Source organism: Chionomys nivalis, chromosome 9, assembly GCF_950005125.1.
Source record: "Chionomys nivalis chromosome 9, mChiNiv1.1, whole genome shotgun sequence".
Lineage (NCBI taxonomy): Eukaryota > Metazoa > Chordata > Mammalia > Rodentia > Cricetidae > Chionomys > Chionomys nivalis.
The window spans coordinates 83,461,223-83,478,494 of NC_080094.1; the positions used below are offsets into that span (position 1 = coordinate 83,461,223).

At 46.4% G+C, this 17,272-nt stretch overlaps 1 protein-coding gene across 23 annotated transcripts in view; it reads left to right on the forward strand.

The window, feature by feature from the left end:
* Nucleotides 1–17,272, forward strand: part of Madd (MAP kinase activating death domain) — a 41,949-nt gene that overhangs the window by 7,650 nt on the left and 17,027 nt on the right. For 4 of the 23 annotated variants that reach the window (XM_057782004.1, XM_057782000.1, XM_057782014.1 and 1 more), the window contains 18 exons: nucleotides 422–502; nucleotides 3,569–3,747; nucleotides 4,039–4,274; nucleotides 4,380–4,536; nucleotides 6,802–6,905; nucleotides 6,990–7,156; nucleotides 7,508–7,632; nucleotides 8,002–8,141; nucleotides 9,470–9,571; nucleotides 10,885–10,944; nucleotides 11,280–11,382; nucleotides 12,188–12,374; nucleotides 12,469–12,619; nucleotides 12,864–13,061; nucleotides 14,660–14,713; nucleotides 15,667–15,767; nucleotides 16,449–16,532; nucleotides 16,775–16,933. In XM_057782004.1, the coding sequence (XP_057637987.1) occupies nucleotides 422–502; nucleotides 3,569–3,747; nucleotides 4,039–4,274; nucleotides 4,380–4,536; nucleotides 6,802–6,905; nucleotides 6,990–7,156; nucleotides 7,508–7,632; nucleotides 8,002–8,141; nucleotides 9,470–9,571; nucleotides 10,885–10,944; nucleotides 11,280–11,382; nucleotides 12,188–12,374; nucleotides 12,469–12,619; nucleotides 12,864–13,061; nucleotides 14,660–14,713; nucleotides 15,667–15,767; nucleotides 16,449–16,532; nucleotides 16,775–16,933 (2,388 nt within the window). The remainder of the gene's footprint in view (nucleotides 1–421; nucleotides 503–3,568; nucleotides 3,748–4,038; nucleotides 4,275–4,379; nucleotides 4,537–6,801; nucleotides 6,906–6,989; nucleotides 7,157–7,507; nucleotides 7,633–8,001; nucleotides 8,142–9,469; nucleotides 9,572–10,884; nucleotides 10,945–11,279; nucleotides 11,383–12,187; nucleotides 12,375–12,468; nucleotides 12,620–12,863; nucleotides 13,062–14,659; nucleotides 14,714–15,666; nucleotides 15,768–16,448; nucleotides 16,533–16,774; nucleotides 16,934–17,272) is intronic. The other 19 variants (XM_057782008.1, XM_057782012.1, XM_057782023.1 and 16 more) reach the window with 7 other exon arrangements.

The following is a 17,272-nucleotide window of genomic DNA, read 5'->3' on the forward strand; positions in this document are numbered from 1 at the left end:
GACTGCTCTTCAGAGGACCTGGGTTCAATGCCTATCACTCACATCAATGCCTATCACTCACATCAGGTGACTCATAGCACTCTTTAACTCCTGCTTTAGGGGATTTGGTACCTCTGACTTCTGCTAGCACCTGCATTCATACACATAATTAGAAATAATGAAAGTAAGTTTCAAAAATAAATATAAAGAAGAAAATATGACATAATAATATTCAGATATAGTCATCAATGTTAGGTGTATTTCTTTTCAGGCATGTGGATGTAGCTCATGTATGTCTGCATAGCTCTCATGTGTACAGGATAGCATGTGATGATGTTGTGTTTATCACATCTCCCTGTGGCATGTTATTTGCTCTTATGTAAGCAGATCTCCTAGACAGGTCATTCTAAAGTCATGGGTTCTTCTGCTTTCTCTGCTGCAGGTGATTGCCCCTACCAATGCAGAAGTGCTACCTGTCCTGCCAGAACCAGAATCGCTAGAGCTGAAAAAACACTTGAAGCAGGTAGGTGAGGAATGAAGGAAAGCAGGGGAAGGATCTGCAAGATGGTTCAGCAGGTAATGGCGCCTGCCACCAACTCTGACAACTGGGACCCACATGGAAGAAGGAGAGAACCTACTCACGGAAGTTATTCTCTGAGCTCCACAGATGTGCTGTGGCACGCATGCACCCACACATGTCCACATACTCAACACAGTATAAATTAAAATGTCATAAAATACTTAAATAAAGTAAGTAATAGATGATATCAGGGTCCTGTTGGAAGGGAGTGGGTCTAAGAACCTTCATGTGGAATAGATTTTCTTTACCTTGAACGTGCTTAAGGAGAGGTATATCCAAATTTTGTGCAGCAGAATGAATCTTTTTTTTTTTTAGAATTATAACTTTTTTATTTTTAAAAATATGCACATATTCAGATAGTTGCAGAAGCAGCAAGAACTGATCAGGGTCTTGCCCTGTAGCCTGAACTGATCTCAAGCTCCAGATCTTCTTGACTCAGCCCCCCTGAGAGCCAGTGCTATAGGTCTGTAACACTATACTTAGGCCTAGGATTATTTTAGGATCTCTGTGACTTTACTTTCCAGCTGACAAATGGGGTGTAATACATTGGAAATACACCAGGGGGACCTTTCCCACTGCTTTGGACAGATAATGGGCACAGAACCCTGTACTAAGTAAGCATTTCCCCCTCTGCATTGATCCTACATAGCCACAGATGTTCCCCAAGACATTTAGACCAGACTAGAGAATGATGCTGCTTGGTGGGACATGGTGTGACAGACACAGGGACACGACCAACTCTTGTTCTGTGCTAACATCTACAGACCCGGGTGTGTAGCCATGGTTACGTGAACATATTGCATGCGCCCAAAAGAAGGAACATGGGTGACATCCATTTGCCGTAAATGATTAGGAGCGAACCCACGAGGATGAACTCCCAAATGGGGAACAGCTAAAAGTCAGCAGAATGAATCTTTTTTTTTTTTTTTTTTTTTTTTTTTTTTTTGGTTTTTCGAGACAGGGTTTTTCTGTGGTTTTTGGAGCCTGTCCTGGAACTAGCTCTTGTAGACCAGGCCGGTCTCGAACTCACAGAGATCCGCCTGCCTCTGCCTCCCGAGTGCTGGGATTAAAGGCATGCGCCACCACCGCCTGGCTCAGCAGAATGAATCTTAAAGGGTTCTTTTTAACGCACTGTTTGTCACACTGCAATGCACATGATACTATGTATATGTATGCTTCCGGTCAGGTGTGGTGGCACTCACCTGTAGTCCCATCGCTCGGGCCAGCCTGGCCTACGTGGCGAGACAAACTCAACCCAAACAAACAAAACCAAGAACACCCTTCCCTTCCTGTCTCGTCATCTCTGCTGTCTGTCTTTATAGTTTTCCTCCAGTCTCAGAAGGTGAAAGACGTTTGGACAGACTTGCTTGTTAAATTGATTCTAAAGTCCCTATAGATGCCCTTCCTAAAAAAATCCCTTTCTTTGTGTAAGCCCTTCCAGCCATTTTTTATTGATTGATTTATTTTTTATTCTGCATGCTAAACACAGTCCCTGAAGGTAAACTATGACACGGCTCCATTCCCTTCCCCCACTGTACGTGTTATGTAGGACCTCCAGTAGATAGACTATGCTTGAGTCACAGTCTCTTGAAGGCTCTTTAAAAGCCTTTTTTTTCTGTGCTGTCTGAAGTACCTAGTAGTTCTTCTCAAAGCTAGAGTCTAGATGGTGCTGACTAGAATGTGGTCCTTCTTCGTCATTGCTTCGTCGCTGCTCATGGTTGCCTGGTGAGGGCTGCAGGTCAGAAAGTTCTCTAGCTGTCTTCACTTGCCGTGTTTTTCATTCCTGATGACTGCTTAAGAGGGGCTAATGTGGAGACTGCCTTGGTGGCACACACCTTTGATCCCAGCACTCGGGAGGCAGAGGCAGGCGGATCTCTGTGAGTTTAAGGCCAGTCTGGCCTACAGAGTGAGTTCCGGGACAGCCAGGGTTATATAATGAAACCTTGTCTCGGAATGAGGGTGGGGGGGGTGGGGAGAGAAGAAAGGATGTGAAGAGCGAATGCTATATGAATTTATACCAGCTTACTACTGTGTAGGCATGGACCAGCAGCATCAGCACAGAATCACCAGATGTGCTGAGACACCAGCCCAGGGGATCCCTCAGCCTCTTTGAGACACTGATGGTTTAGATCAGTAGTAGTTTTCAGGGTGCATCTTGGAGTCTCTCAGGGGCTAATTTAAGTTGGGGACTTGAGACTCTGTTCTTTTTGTTTTGTTTTGTTTTTCAAGACAGGGTTTCTCTGTGTACCTTTGGAACCTGTCCTGGAACTAGCTCTTGTAGACCAGGCTGGCCTCGAACTCACAGAGATCCGCCTGCCTCTGCCTCCCGAGTGCTGGGATTAAAGGCGTGTGCCACCACACCCCACCTGGCCTGAGACTCTGTTCTTGTCTCGTCATTTTGTTTGCGAGGAGTTGTTGTTTTCATAGTTGTGGCTGTCTTGTTGAGGCTCTGGGTTTTTGTTGTTGTTTTGTTTGATTTTGTGTTTTGGGGTTTTTTTTTTCTCTGTAGACCAGGCAGGCCTTGAACTCAGAGATTTGCCTGTCTCTGCTTCTCAAGTGCTGAGATTAAAGGCTGCGCCACCACTGCCAGATAAGGCTCTGGTTTTTGATTTTTGTTTTTGTTGTTTTGTCCGGGTAGGTCTGTTTTTTACAATTCACTTGTTCTTATTTCTTTGTGCTTTTCAATTTGAAAAATCACATTCTTGGCTAACATAAATGGAAACTGTTGTCTTGGACTTAAGTTCTATTTGAAATGACTTGAGCTTTGCTGACTTAAGATGGACAGCTACATAATTCTGGCTATTTTTTAAAAGCTAAATTATTTGGATTCTTTTTTTTTCAAAGATACAGACTCTAGAATGAGTTGGCCATGGTTTCTCAGATGAGCACAGTTCCTCGTAGAGAATTTTGTGACCAGAGAATGACAGGTAGAAGACTTTGAAACACCGTTTTCCTAGGAACTGAGGTGGCTGCGTAAGAACCTGTCTTAGGTGAGGACTTTTTTCCCAGGCGCTGGCCAGCATGAGTCTCGGTACCCAGCCCATTCTCAATCTGGAGAAATTCCACGAGGGCCAGGAGAGCCCCCTTCTCTTGGGAAGGCCTTCTGGTGACCTTCAGGCCACACCTTCCACCGAGTTCAATCCGCTCATTTATGGCAACGACGTGGACTCGGTCGATGTCGCAACGAGGTAAGAGCACGGGTCCCAAGTCTGCTTCTCCGCTCTCTGGAGGAGGGGAGACCACAGCTCAGAGCCAGATTTACTTTATATAAAATGTGTGTGCTATTTGGTTGTATTTCCTACCTTAGCAAAAGTAAGGAGAAGAAATAGTTAACACTCTCAGACTGATGGTTAAGATCTCTCCCCATGGTGGTTGAAACCTGTTAAACAATGGTGTTAGGAGGTGGTCTAAGACCTTGGGTCATAGCCTAACGACAGGGTATGGGTCTTGGATTATCTCACCACCCCCTTCTTTCCCAGAGTGGCCATGGTCCGTTTCTTCAACTCTGCTAACGTGCTGCAGGGCTTTCAGATGCACACTCGTACCCTGCGACTCTTCCCCCGACCTGTGGTAGCTTTCCAAGCTGGCTCCTTTCTGGCCTCACGTCCCCGACAGACCCCCTTTGCTGAGAAACTGGCCAGGACTCAAGCTGTGGAGTACTTTGGAGAATGGATCCTAAACCCTTCTAACTATGCATTTCAGCGGATTCACAACAGTGAGTCCACCCTTGAGGGCCTCTTTTGCGTCTGCTCTTCCTTTTATTGCTTTTCACTTCCCTGCTTCTTTTCTCTATTGCTCACTGCTTCTCCTCTTTGGGTAGATATGTTTGATCCAGCCCTTATTGGGGACAAGCCAAAGTGGTATGCTCACCAGCTACAGCCCATCCATTATCGAGTCTACGACGGCAGTTCTCAGCTGGCTGAGGCCCTGAGTGGGCCACCGGAACGTGATTCTGATTCTGACCCCACTGATGACAGGTGAGCAGTCCTCATGCTAGGAGGAAAAATGTCATAGCAGTTGTAGATGTGAGTCTTTGAATCTTTGCAGAGATTGATTTATTGTGTGTGTGTGTGTGTGTGTGTGCGCACGTGCACCTAAATGTGCGTGTCTGTCTGTCGTCTAGTGAATATGTTTGTGGATTTCCTCTCTAGTGAGTGTGTAAGCCAGAAGAGGGTCTCACATTCCTTGTAACTGAGTTCATGGAGTTTGTGGCACACCTAACTTGTTTGTGGGTGCTGGGATCTGAAGCTGTCCTTTCGGTTATGTGGCAAGCTCTCCTTACCTCCGGGCCATCTCTGCAGCCTGTTTCTTCCTCCTCTTCTCCTTCTTTGAATATTTTAAATTTATCATTTGACAGTCTCACACATATGTGCATATGTCTTGATCATGTCACCTCAGCTCTTCCTCCCACTCTTCCCTTCTTATTTTGCTTTTGTTGTTTTTTTGCCAACTTGCTTCTGTTTTTGTTTGTTTTTGGGGGGGGGGTTGAGACAGAGTTCCCCGTAGTTTTAGAGCCTGTCCTTGTAGACCGGGCTGGCCTTGAACTCACAGAGATCCTCCCGCCTCTGCCTCCCGAGTGCTGGGTTTAAAGGTCTGTGCCACCACCACCCAGTTTGTGTGCTGTGGGAACCGCGGCCAGTTCCTCCTATCTGCTAGGAAGGCACTCTACTGAGCTACATCCCCAGTCCTTTCTTATTATTTATTTAATTTTTTATTTTTATGTGTGTAAGCGTCTTGCCTGATGTGGGAGGAAGAGGTCATTGGATCCCCAAACAGTGACACGGAGACTTACAACCAATCATATGAACTTGGCCTTAGCTTAGTCTTGATTTTAACTAGCTCGTATAACCTAACCCATTTTTATTAATCTACGTTTTTGTCACATACCACCACCCATCACGCTTCCTCCACGTCTCCTGGCATCTCTTATGCTCCTACATTCATCTCCTCCTTCCTCTCCCTCTGCTCAGAAGTCCCGCCTATACTTTCTGCCTAGCTACTGGCCATTCAGCTCTTTATTAAACCAATCAAAGTAATATTTCTCAACACAGTACAGATGTCCATGTGGGTGCTAGGAACAGGGTCTGGGTCTGCTGGAGGCAGCAAGTACTATTAACTGTTGAAGCATATCTTTAGTCCTTCGTCTGTTTTTATATGCTGAGACAGAGTGTCACTGTGTAACCTAAGATAGCCTCAGACTCACACAGTTCTACCTCGAAGTCTGGGATAACAGCATAAGCCACCTTAATCAGCTCTGATTGCCCTCCTTGACATCCTTATTTTGTCTTGTACCCTAGCCTTGAGCTGACTGTGCTCCCCTTTTTGGGGTTCTAAATACTAATTGTGGGTTCTTTTTCTTTTTTTTTTTCTTTTTTTTTATGTGCATTGGTGTTGTGTGTGTGAGGGTGTCAGATCTTCTGGAACAGTTGTGAGCTGCCATTGTGAGTGCTAGGAGTCGAACCTGGGTCCTTTGGAAGAGCAGCCAGTGCTGAAACCACTCAGCCATCTCTCCAGCCCCGACTGTGGATTCTTTAGTCCTCCCCTGCAGCCCGTTTCTTCCTCCTCTTCTCCTTCTTTGAATATTTTAAATTTATCATTTGACAGTTTTACACATATATGCAATATGTCTTGATCATGTTACCTGATTGTTGTTGTTTCCATTTTATTTTGAGAAAAGGCCTCCTGTGTCCTAAGCTGGATTGAAATGACTAAGGATGACCTGGAACTTTTGTTGTTTCTACTCCCAAGTTGTGATGCTTGTTAGAACTGAACCCAGGCCTTCTTGCATGGGGGGCAGGCATTCTACCAACTCAGCTACATCTTAAGCTTCTTTTCTTTTTTTTTTTTTTTTTTTTTTTAAATATTTATTTATTATGTATACAATATTCTGTCTGCGTGTATGCCTGAAGGCCAGAAGAGGGCACCAGACCTCATTACAGATGGTTGTGAGCCACCATGTGGTTGCTGGGAATTGAACTCAGGACCTTTGGAAGAGCAGGCAATGCTCTTAACCTCTGAGCCATCTCTCCAGCCCCTTAAGCTTCTTTTCTTTAAAAAAAAAAATTGAAACAATTTATGGTGTGTGTGTGTGTGTGTTTGCATTTGTGTGGCCCTGTGTGTATGCTGAGGTCAGAGGAGAACTTGAGGGAGTTGGTTCTCATGTGGGTCCAAGGAGAGCCGTAACACCGGAGTCTTCTGGGACAGCCCTTCTTCCTTTCTCTTCCTTTCTCTTCACCTTGCAGTGGCAGTGACAGTATGGATTATGATGACTCGAGCTCTTCTTACTCCTCCCTTGGGGACTTCGTCAGTGAGATGATGAAATGTGACATCAATGGAGATACCCCCAGTGAGTGTGCTTGGGAAGACTGGCCATTATTAGCAGGGGTTGGGTTCTGGGGCTGAGGTGATTGGTGCCTGTCTCTCTGGGTAGATGTGGATCCTCTGACGCATGCAGCCCTGGGAGATGCCAGCGAAGTGCATATTGATGAGCTGCAGACCCAGAAAGAGGGAGAGGAGCCTGGACCAGACAGCGAGAGCTCTCAGGGAAATCCCCCGCTGCGCTGGAGCCCTAGCGCTACCATCCATGGTGCCCACTCTGTACGTGGAGACGTGGGGGATGGTGAGGTGCTGGTCCCCTCTGTTAGGAAAGCCCGACTGCAGCCGTTCATCTGCTCCTTTCCATGTTCCCTCTTTTTCTCTGTAACCTCCTGACTAAAAGCCTCTGAGAAGTAGCTTTAACCCCAAAAGAAGGCCATCGGGCTTCCTTTAAGCTGTCACTAGTATCTGCTTCCATAGTTTGTAAGTCCAGAGATCAAATTATTGTAGCTCTTCTCCCGTACACTTCATAGACTTGGAATCTGACAGACCTGGTCTGTTCCATTGAACTGAGACTATGGGAAGGCATCACAGGGCATCAGGTGACCACGTTTTATTTAATGTGACCCCTAGGAACATGCCGATTCTACAGAGATGGATGATAAGGCAACAGCAGGCAGCTCCAAGTCCCTCACTCCTGTGCCTCCCAGCATTTGCAAGTCTACTGTGGACAGGAGACAGACAGAGACTGGAGAGGGGTCAGTGTGCCAGCGAACCTATGGCAATCCATACTTCGAGCCCCAATATGGCTTTCCCCCTGAGGAAGAGGAGGAGGAGGAGGGGGAAAGCTACACTCCCCGATTCAGCCAACATGTCAGTGGCAATCGGTGAGAGCCTGGGAATCCCTTTTAGATGGGTGACTGAAGGATCTGACTGCAGTGACCCCGGGTGAGCGTTACTCAGAAAGTCGGAATGCTCTTGCTATCCTGCCATCCCCAGATGGTAGTTCTTTGAACTAAGGACTTAGGAATTATGGAACAAGAACAGCAATTGCAGTGTAGCATAAGGTCCATTCCCGAGATTAAGTACCCCTGCCTGGGACTCATGGGTGCCACTGTGCATTCAAGGGCTCAAAAGCTGCTGCGGCCCAACAGCTTGAAACTGGCAAGTGACTCAGATGCAGAGTCAGACTCCCGAGCAAGCTCTCCCAACTCCACTGTCTCCAACAACAGCACCGAGGGCTTCGGGGGCATCATGTCTTTTGCTAGTAAGTACCTCAAGCTCTCTCACTCTTTTACTTCATTTTCTGTCTGGTACGTGTTGCTTAGCACTTGTGCCGTAGAGCTGGGTGGTTATCAGGCCAGAGGACAACTTGTAGGAGTTCTCTTCTCCCCTGGGGCTCCTTAGGATCCACCTCAGGTTGTTAGGATTGGTAGCAAGTGCCTTTATCCACTGTGCCATTCCGCTAATCCATTTACATATGTATTTCAGACAATATAGACAAAAATTAAACATTAAATTATAAGTCATATATTTAATCAAACTTGTTTTGATCTGCTGTCTTCTTTGTCTGGTAAGGAGCTTTAGTAGTGAACATGTTTGAAATATATACGCAGCAGGTTTTCATGCTTGCTTTTAACAGATGAGCGGTAGGATCATTTATGAACTGCAGATTGACTGGGTGCTGACGGGGGCTGCCATAAAGGGTGACTGTAGTTGTAGGTGTCCTTAGGTCCAGGTGGGAATATCAATCAGAGCAAAGGCAGACAAACCACCAGCTTTCACTCAGTGTTAGCAGTAAATGAGACTTAGACATTTTTATGGGAGGAAGTCAGAGAAAATTATTACTGGATTTTGAGCAGACCTGGCTGTTTCTTTGTTCGCCCTAAATTACACTGCATCTTTTCTACGATAGAGCAGAGGTTATCTGATCAAGCCATTGGGATGCTGTTTAAGAGAGGTGAAGATGATCCAACCATTACTGTACTGGGATGCTGTGAACATTTGTCCTCTTAGCTTGGCGCACCAACATGGTGGACTAAAAGCTTGGAAAGGAACTCAAGACACAGAGAAACAAAGTTTAGCATTTTTTCGGGGGGGGGGCTGGTGGCATGCTGCAGCTCCCTTAAGGGAGATTTTCCTGATTAATTGATAACTGTTTTGTTATATGTAATTTTACTATGTTAAAGATAAAGCCTTCTTTTTTGTTTAAACAGAAAAAGGGAAATGGTATGGGAGGTCCTTCTGTCTATGTGTTGCTTTGGGCCTATGGCAAAGCTGTAGGGGAACAGAGCTAGGCAGGGAAAACTAAACAGAATGCTGGGAGGAAGAAGGCAGAGTCAGGAGATGCCATGGAGCTACCAGAGTCAGACATGCCAAAACTTTGCCAGTAAGCCACTGCCACGTGGCTTTACAGTTAGTGGAGATGGGTTAAATTGATATGTGTTAGCCAATAAGAAGCTAGAGCTAATGGGCCAAGCAGTGTTTTAATTAATACATTTTCTGTGAGATTATTTTGGTTCTGGGTGGCTGGGATGAACAAGCAGCTTCTCCTCCAACATTAGCTCATGGCTTTTCATACCCTCCCCTTTGTAGGCAGCCTGTATCGGAACCATAGTACAAGCTTCAGCCTTTCAAACCTCACACTGCCCACCAAAGGTGCCCGAGAGAAGACTACACCATTCCCCAGCCTGAAAGGTAGCTACAACCTTTCTTTTGTCAAATCAGGTTTCTCTGAGAGACATGTCAGACATCTAAGTATTTGTCAGGAGCCCTGTGTACCACAAATCATTGGACCAGGCTGTTACCTCATATTGCTTATCATGGCTTTCACTGCACACCATAGGCGCTAAGTGGTTGTAGATAGAAATCACCTTTGTAGCTGGAGGGGCCCTCTTACATCAGTAGGTGATAGCCGTGTGGGATTACCTCTGCTTTGGGGAGGACCTTATCAGAAAGAAGTGTGTGCTAGCTCAGTCATCTTCAGATTCCCACTGCGTGAACTTGGCTAAACTCCTCCCCAAGGAGCTGGTCCACAGGAGGAGAATTATGGGCAGACTAGCAGTATTTATAGAATTTAGCCATTTACTATGGATTGATGTCAATTTTTAGTCTGCCAGTGGTATTGATTGGCTTCTAGGGTCAGACCATATTTTAATTTCATCTGTGATCTTTGTAGCTTGAGGGGCTTTTCTCAATTTAATTTGACCTTTGTTATCTGTGGATATTGTACTGAAATATTTAATTATAGTAGTAAGAACAGTGAGAAATAACCATTTTATTGACACAGGGTCTTCCTGTGGAGAGCCCCTCAAACTTAGAGTCCTCCTCTCTAGCACTAAGATTATGGGCATGGACCTCCCGTCATATCCAGCTAGAGATAGCGAGGCCTCAGGAGTATTCTTTAGTGGGTGGGGCTGTGGGGTAGGTGGGTGAAACGAGGTTAGGTTAGTAACACAGAAAAGTAACTAGCATTGCTACAGTGATGGGTGGATTAGGGATAGAAAGGTGTGTTGGCCTCTCTGGCTTTTATCTGGTACATGTGAAGGGAAGAGTCATTGAAACTTTTTCATTGCATGCGATGCTTCATCTCATGTGCTGCACTTAGCCTTTCTACCCATGCCCCATCCTCCTACTGCACCCTTCCTTCCCATGATAGCATCTGCAAGGTGTCTCCTCCCTGTGGGTACCCAGAGCCCCTCAGGATCCCTGTGCTAGATATTCACAAAACAGTGTTCCTTCTTTCATGCATGTGCCTGTTTAGTATATGAAGGCCTTCTGTGTCATTTACCTTGCCCCTGGCTTTGAGAGGCCCCAGGCCTAAGAATGGGCTTTCTTAGAGCCTTGGTTGTCTCTTGATCACGTGGCTTCCAGCTTTGATGTGCCCAAGAACCAAGGTTATTCGCACTTTCCATGAGAGAGTGCTCAGATGATCTGACTTACTGCTCCATCAAGGGGTACAGGGGTTCAGGTACTGTGGTACACCTACTAATTGTGTATTTTTGTCCCAGTATTTGGGCTAAATACTCTAATGGAGATTGTTACTGAAGCCGGCCCTGGGAGTGGTGAAGGTGGGTCTTCCCCGTGAGCTGTGCATGACTTTTTTCCCCCTAGCATCTTCTCTGCCTGCCTGAGCGCCTCCACTTGGAGCAAGCAACGTCACATGAGTGACCTGCCTTGCCTGTCCCCCACAACACCCATGCAGCTCATGGGGCATGCTGCTGGCGCATGTGGAGTGGCCTGACCTCCATCCCTACCTCCTGCACATTGCCATGGCTACTTCCTACCTGTGTGTGCTGTTCTGTTGCCACCCAGTGCAGACCTTCCGGAGGATGGGTGTGGATACGATGATGTGAGCCCCGGACTGTGCCCATGATGCCTCTCATTCCTGCCTTCCCTACTGTAGGAAACAGGAGGGCCCTGGTGGACCAGAAGTCATCTGTCATCAGACACAGTCCGACCGTGAAGAGAGAGCCTCCATCACCCCAGGGCCGGTCCAGCAATTCCAGGTAATAAATGGCAGGGAAGCTTTGTTTTGTTTTATTTTTTTGAGACAGTCTCATGTTGCCTACCATGCTTGACTCACACTCAGTATGTAGCTGAGGATGACCCTGAACTGATCTCTATTTCCAGTTCCCCAGTACTTGGGTTACAGGCATGCACCACCACACTCAACTAGCAGAACAGATGCTCAAAACTGGGGAGAGCAGTAGATTTAATCAGTTTTGGTCAGTACTCCCCCACCCTTTTTCTATTTTTTTTTATTTTTTTTAATATTTATTTATTTATTTAGTTTTTCGAGACAGGGTTTCTCTGTGGTTTTGGAGCCTGTCCTGGAACTAGCTCTGGTAGACCAGGCTGGTCTCGAACTCACAGAGATCCGCCTGCCTCTGCCTCCCAAGTGCTGGGATTAAAGGCGTGCGCCACCACCGCCTGGCTATTTTTTTATTTTTTGAGGGAGGGTTTCTCTGCATAGCCCTAGCTGAACTAACTCTGTAACTCTGTAGACCAGACTGGCCTCAGACTCACAGAGATCCACCTGCTTCTGCCTTCTGAGTGCTGGAATTAAAGGTGTGCGCCACCCCTGCCCATTTCTAACCAGTCCCCAGGCAACAGTATTATAGTATGGAGAAAGGTGAAATTACAAGATTGTGGGAAGTTGGCAGACAAGAGCCTTGGGGACTTAGAGATGTGGTGGCCATTTTTGGAGACTTGGTTTTATCCTTTACCTTGGGGTAAACATCTTGTCTGGTGAAAGAGGGGATGCTCTGCCAAGGATCAGATGACCATAGAAGTGGTTTGTGGGCCCTGTAGTGAGAACCAACAATTCCTGAAGGAAGTGGTGCACAGTGTGCTGGATGGCCAGGGCGTGGGCTGGCTCAACATGAAAAAGGTACGCCGGCTGCTGGAGAGCGAGCAGCTTCGAGTCTTTGTACTGAGCAAGCTGAACCGTGCAGTGCAGTCCGAGGACGATGCCAGGCAGGATGTCATCCAAGATGTGGTAAGTGTGTGGGCTTCAGAGTCAGAATCAACGGGGCAGAAAGATGTGGAAGTTAAGAAAAGTCGCTAGCTCTGGGTCCTGGCTGTTGTTGCAGGAGATCAGTCGGAAGGTATACAAGGGGATGCTAGACCTCCTCAAGTGCACGGTCCTCAGTCTTGAGCAGTCCTATGCCCACGCAGGTCTGGGTGGTATGGCCAGCATCTTTGGGCTCTTGGAGATTGCCCAGACCCACTACTATAGTAAAGGTAGGGATTCTACTTGTCGCCTCTCAGTGCCTCCTTACTGTCTTTCTTTGGGATTGTTTTCTGGTGTGTTTATATGCAGGAAATCCTTTCCTACCACGCAGACCAAGGCCTTAGCTTTTCCTTCCATGTACTAACTGCTCCACATCCCCCTGCATTCTGGCTTCTCCCCTCTCATTTTCCTGACTTGACCCCTGTCTGATGGATGCCTCCTTTAGCCACTTTCTGTATTTGTTCCTTCCCACAGAACCAGACAAGCGAAAGAGAAGCCCAACAGAGACCCCTGTGGGCAAGGATCCTGGTCTGGCTGGGCGGGGGGACCCAAAAGCTATGGCACAGCTAAGGGTCCCTCAGCTGGGTCCTCGGGCACCAAGTGCTACAGGGAAGGGTCCTAAGGAGCTGGACACAAGAAGTCTAAAAGAAGAGAATTTTGTGGCGTCTGTCGGTATGCATCATTGTGTTTGATATGTCGAAGTGGTCTTGGCTTCTTAAATAACTTTCCTTCCTCTCAGTTCATCCAGAATCCTGACTTTCTTGTTCCATGCTTGCTTTTTAGAGAGGAGAGTTTGTCCGCTTCCAGCAGCAGTTTCTTGTCTGTGTCTGTCTTCCTGCATGCTCTCCAGCTGCCTCACCAGCGTCTTTGAGGAATAGTGAAGTTTGCTTAGAGACCATGTGATGCAGTGCAGAGAGTCTGAGCTATGTTCTCTGTCCCTTTTTTATTTACCTCTGAATTTCTTCACATAGAGAAACATGTTCCTGGAAACTATTAGGGAATGTATAGGTACATCTTTGGGATGTAAAATTATGACCATCTGGGTTCTGCATCTAGCCCCCCGCTCCCCTAGCCTTGCCCCCCAGTATTATACTGCTCTGGGGTGAGTTCCTTTGCGTGCTTGGGTCCTGTACTCCCGGGCCATGCATTTCTGAGCATACTCTTCTTTGTCTTTCCACTCAGACTCAAAACTTGTCCGGGTTCCTCCATTTGCTCTCTGGTGTCAGAGTGAGTCTCGGGCTCACTCCTGCTTGACCTTGAGTCTTCTAGGCTACTTTCCCTTTGATTCTAGGTCCTAGCTCTTTGTGCTGTGCTAAACTGGTGCTTCTTTGCCGGCCTCTAGCCGCTGTCATGCGTTCTCACAGGAGAAGCAGCTCTTCTCTTAGGACATCTCCAGATCTCTGGTTGGCAAACAGTCTCCTAGAAGCAGTAGGAAAGCTCCACATGATGTTCCAGAAACAAACACTGTTTTCCTGAAAGTCTTGAATCTTCTTGGACAAATCACTTCCCCATCAGAATGTCTATCACCTCATCTAGGAAGTAAAGAGATTATACTAAATAAACTCTGAAGTTCCTTCCAGGAAAGAAAAAAAAAAACCAAGGATTGGTATTCCCTGTGCTTTGTTGGACTGAGGAGCTAGTCTTGGCCATTTTCTGTTCTCATTTGCGTCTACTGGAAGCATTTTTCCTAGATAGTGTCTAAGAATGGGTCTTTGGGTTGAGCAGGCCATAGTTCTGAGGGTAAATTGATTTGTTTGTTTGTTTTATGTTTTTTGGTAGCAAAAGGATGAATGCTACTCAAATGCATGGTCTGGCCTTTGTCCAATCCAGTGTGTCAAGCGAATTTCTGCTCATGTTTCTGAAATTCTTTGACTGCTTGACGTGACTGTCTCTTATCTGTGACTTGTAAGTGTGGCCGTTGCTCAGCTCCTTTGGCAGAGAGATCATGGTGTGTTGTTGGGAGTCTGCTGATCTGTCTCCAGCAGGGTCCAGTTTCTCATACAGAATAAAGTACTTTCATGAAGAGCCCTTCCAGCTCAAAGATTCTGCAGTGTTTACATTGGGAATAGGATTAGAAATTCAGAGGCTTCAGCTCATGATTCGGGATGGGGGTGGCAACCCTACCCAAGCAAAGATGTCTTTGTGTCTCTTAACTGATAATCTAGTGTCGGAAACAGAATGAGCTGGGTTGGGGGGTCTCTGGTCCTCTGACAATCTGACAAGTTCTGACTCTCTGTCTCTCTCTCCTGCTTGCATTGCATCTGGGGTAGAATTGTGGAACAAGCACCAGGAAGTGAAAAAGCAAAAGGCTTTGGAAAAACAGAGTAAGGAACAAATGCCCCTTCCTGCCCCTCAGTCTCCCATACCTGCCAACTTCCCAGGCCCAGCTGGGGCGGGCTCCCTTTGCCAGCCCCACCCCAAATTTGTTCTTGGGTGGTATTTGGAGGAAGAGTTGTAAAGACAGGATAGAGGATTCTTGGGGCAGGTGGTGCGTGAATCCAAGGCGTGTGACTGGTAAGCTGCTCCTTGCCCCTCCCTTCATTAGCAATCAGGTGTCTACTGTGTAAAATACCTAAACCTTGGTTTTCCACTGCTGGAGAGCTGGTGGGGCACCTCTCCTTGCCTGATACCTCCCTCACCTTTACTCTAGGCCTGTGGGTGTAGTTGGCAGAGATGGTTGCTGTCCCTCTGTGTTGAGTCTGTAGCTTCCCAGCTCTCTCTAGTCGCTTGCCTAGGCACATGTTCTTGCTTCCTGTCGTTCTGTCCTTCTGCCATACTATTGGGGGTGGGTGAGTTAAAATATTTTTGGGGGGCGGGGGTTGGTTTTTTTTGTTTTCGTCTGAAATGTAGATGGGGTGGGGTGGGGGTAGGCAGTGCCCAAGGAAACAGTATTTCTTTCTTTCCTTTGCCCTAACCTTTTCTGGCTTCTTTGGACACCTTTGTCAAGAATCACTGAGCATTCTGGGAACACTTTAATAGTCTCAGGCACAGGTGGAACTCTGACTTTGGGTGCCACGGAATGGGGTTTGTTTGTAGGATGTTTTGTGTTAGGATGATTTGCTCTGAAGTTTCCCAGGTTGGGAAGATGGCTGCAGAAACCCCTTTGCCAGGTCTAATGCACTATTTGGTTGTTAAGGCTTTTCTGGTGGTTCCCAGTGGTGTGGGGGCAGTTCCTGGGAAGTGACTGGGATGTGATGAGTTCTACTGCTGCCCACTCCCTTCACCAGCCTGCCCCAAGCTTCTGTGCACTGAATAACAGAAGTCTTCCCCTACTCAGGGCCGGAGGTAATCAAGCCTGTCTTTGACCTTGGTGAAACAGAGGAGAAAAAGTCCCAGATAAGCGCAGACAGTGGTGTGAGCCTGGCATCTGCTTCCCAGGTTTGTGATAGCCTTCTTGAAAGCTGTTAGCACTTAATTACTATCTCAAAGATATATGTATATATAGTTTATTAGCAGTGGGAATTAAATTCAGTGTAAACATTCTGGGTAAAGACTATCACTAAGTTATACCCTAACCCTCAAAATATTTCTTACAGTAAACAAAAGAAGGAAACAATCTTAAATATAACCAATAATAGGGAATAATTAAATATAATAGAACCAAGGAATGCAATACTGCTATCAATTGTGTTTTCAAAAATTTAGCAACATAGTATAAATAAATATACATACACACACACACACACATAAGTTACATATGTCGGGGGGAATCTTACTGTGTAGCCCTGGATGGCCTAGAACCCACAGATCTGCTTGCCCCTGTCTTTCAGATTCTAGGATTAAAGATGTGTGCTACTCTGCCCAACTTCAGTTTAGTTTTAAAAATATATATCTAGAAAAGACTAGAAGACTAACAGGAAATATACTAAAAGTAGAGATTAATTTGGGTAGTAGATTTATGGCTTACTCTTATTTCTTTATTCTTTCTTTTGTTTCCCACAGTGAGTGTGTATTTATTTAATGTGGTATTTCATTGTATAAGTTACATATATTCCAGCTAAGAAAAGAATTCATTGCTCAGGATCTTTCTAGAAGCAATGTTCCCTTGCCTTATTTCAGAGGACTGATCAAGACTCTGTCATTGGTGTGAGTCCAGCTGTTATGATCCGAAGCTCAAGTCAGGATTCTGAAGTTAGCACCGTGGTAGGGGGATACCACATTGGCTTCTTTGTGGGTGAGGTGTGGGTGTCCTTCCCTTGGAGGCTGTTCTTAATCTCAGGTTGGCTTGATTCTCAGGTGTGTGTGCGCAGAATGTCACTCATCTCATAAAGGGGGTTGGGGCAGCTGTTTAACACACCTGAAAAATGATTCTTTTAGTAGCATAGGGTTCTAGTTGGCACTGGCAGTCCTCTGGGGCTGTCCCTCACTGCTGTTTGTCTTTCTAGGTGAGTAACAGTTCTGGAGAGACCCTTGGGGCGGACAGCGACCTGAGCAGCAATGCAGGTGATGGGCCAGGAGGAGAAGGCAGTGCCCACTTGACAAGTTCTCGGGCTACTCTGTCTGATAGTGAAATTGAAACCAATTCTGCCACAAGCACCATCTTTGTAAGCTTTATTCATTAACAGAAGACTTTCTTTATTTTATTTTTTTTTTTTTTGGTTTTTCGAGACAGGGTTTCTCTGTAGCTTTGGAGCCTGTCCTGGAACTAGCTCTTGTAGACCAGGTTGGCCTCGAACTCCCAGAGATCCACCTGCCTCTGCCTCCCGAGTGCTGGGATTAAAGGCGTGCGCCACCACCGCCCGGCCAGAAGACTTTCTTTAATGGGAGAGGAAGTGGTTCAGAACAGAATGAGAAGTTAAGAGACGATGAGAAGAAAAAGGTGGGGCAGGAGGTGTGATTCAGTGTGATTCAAGCGCCTGGTGCCGCAGGGGAAAGGGAGGAAA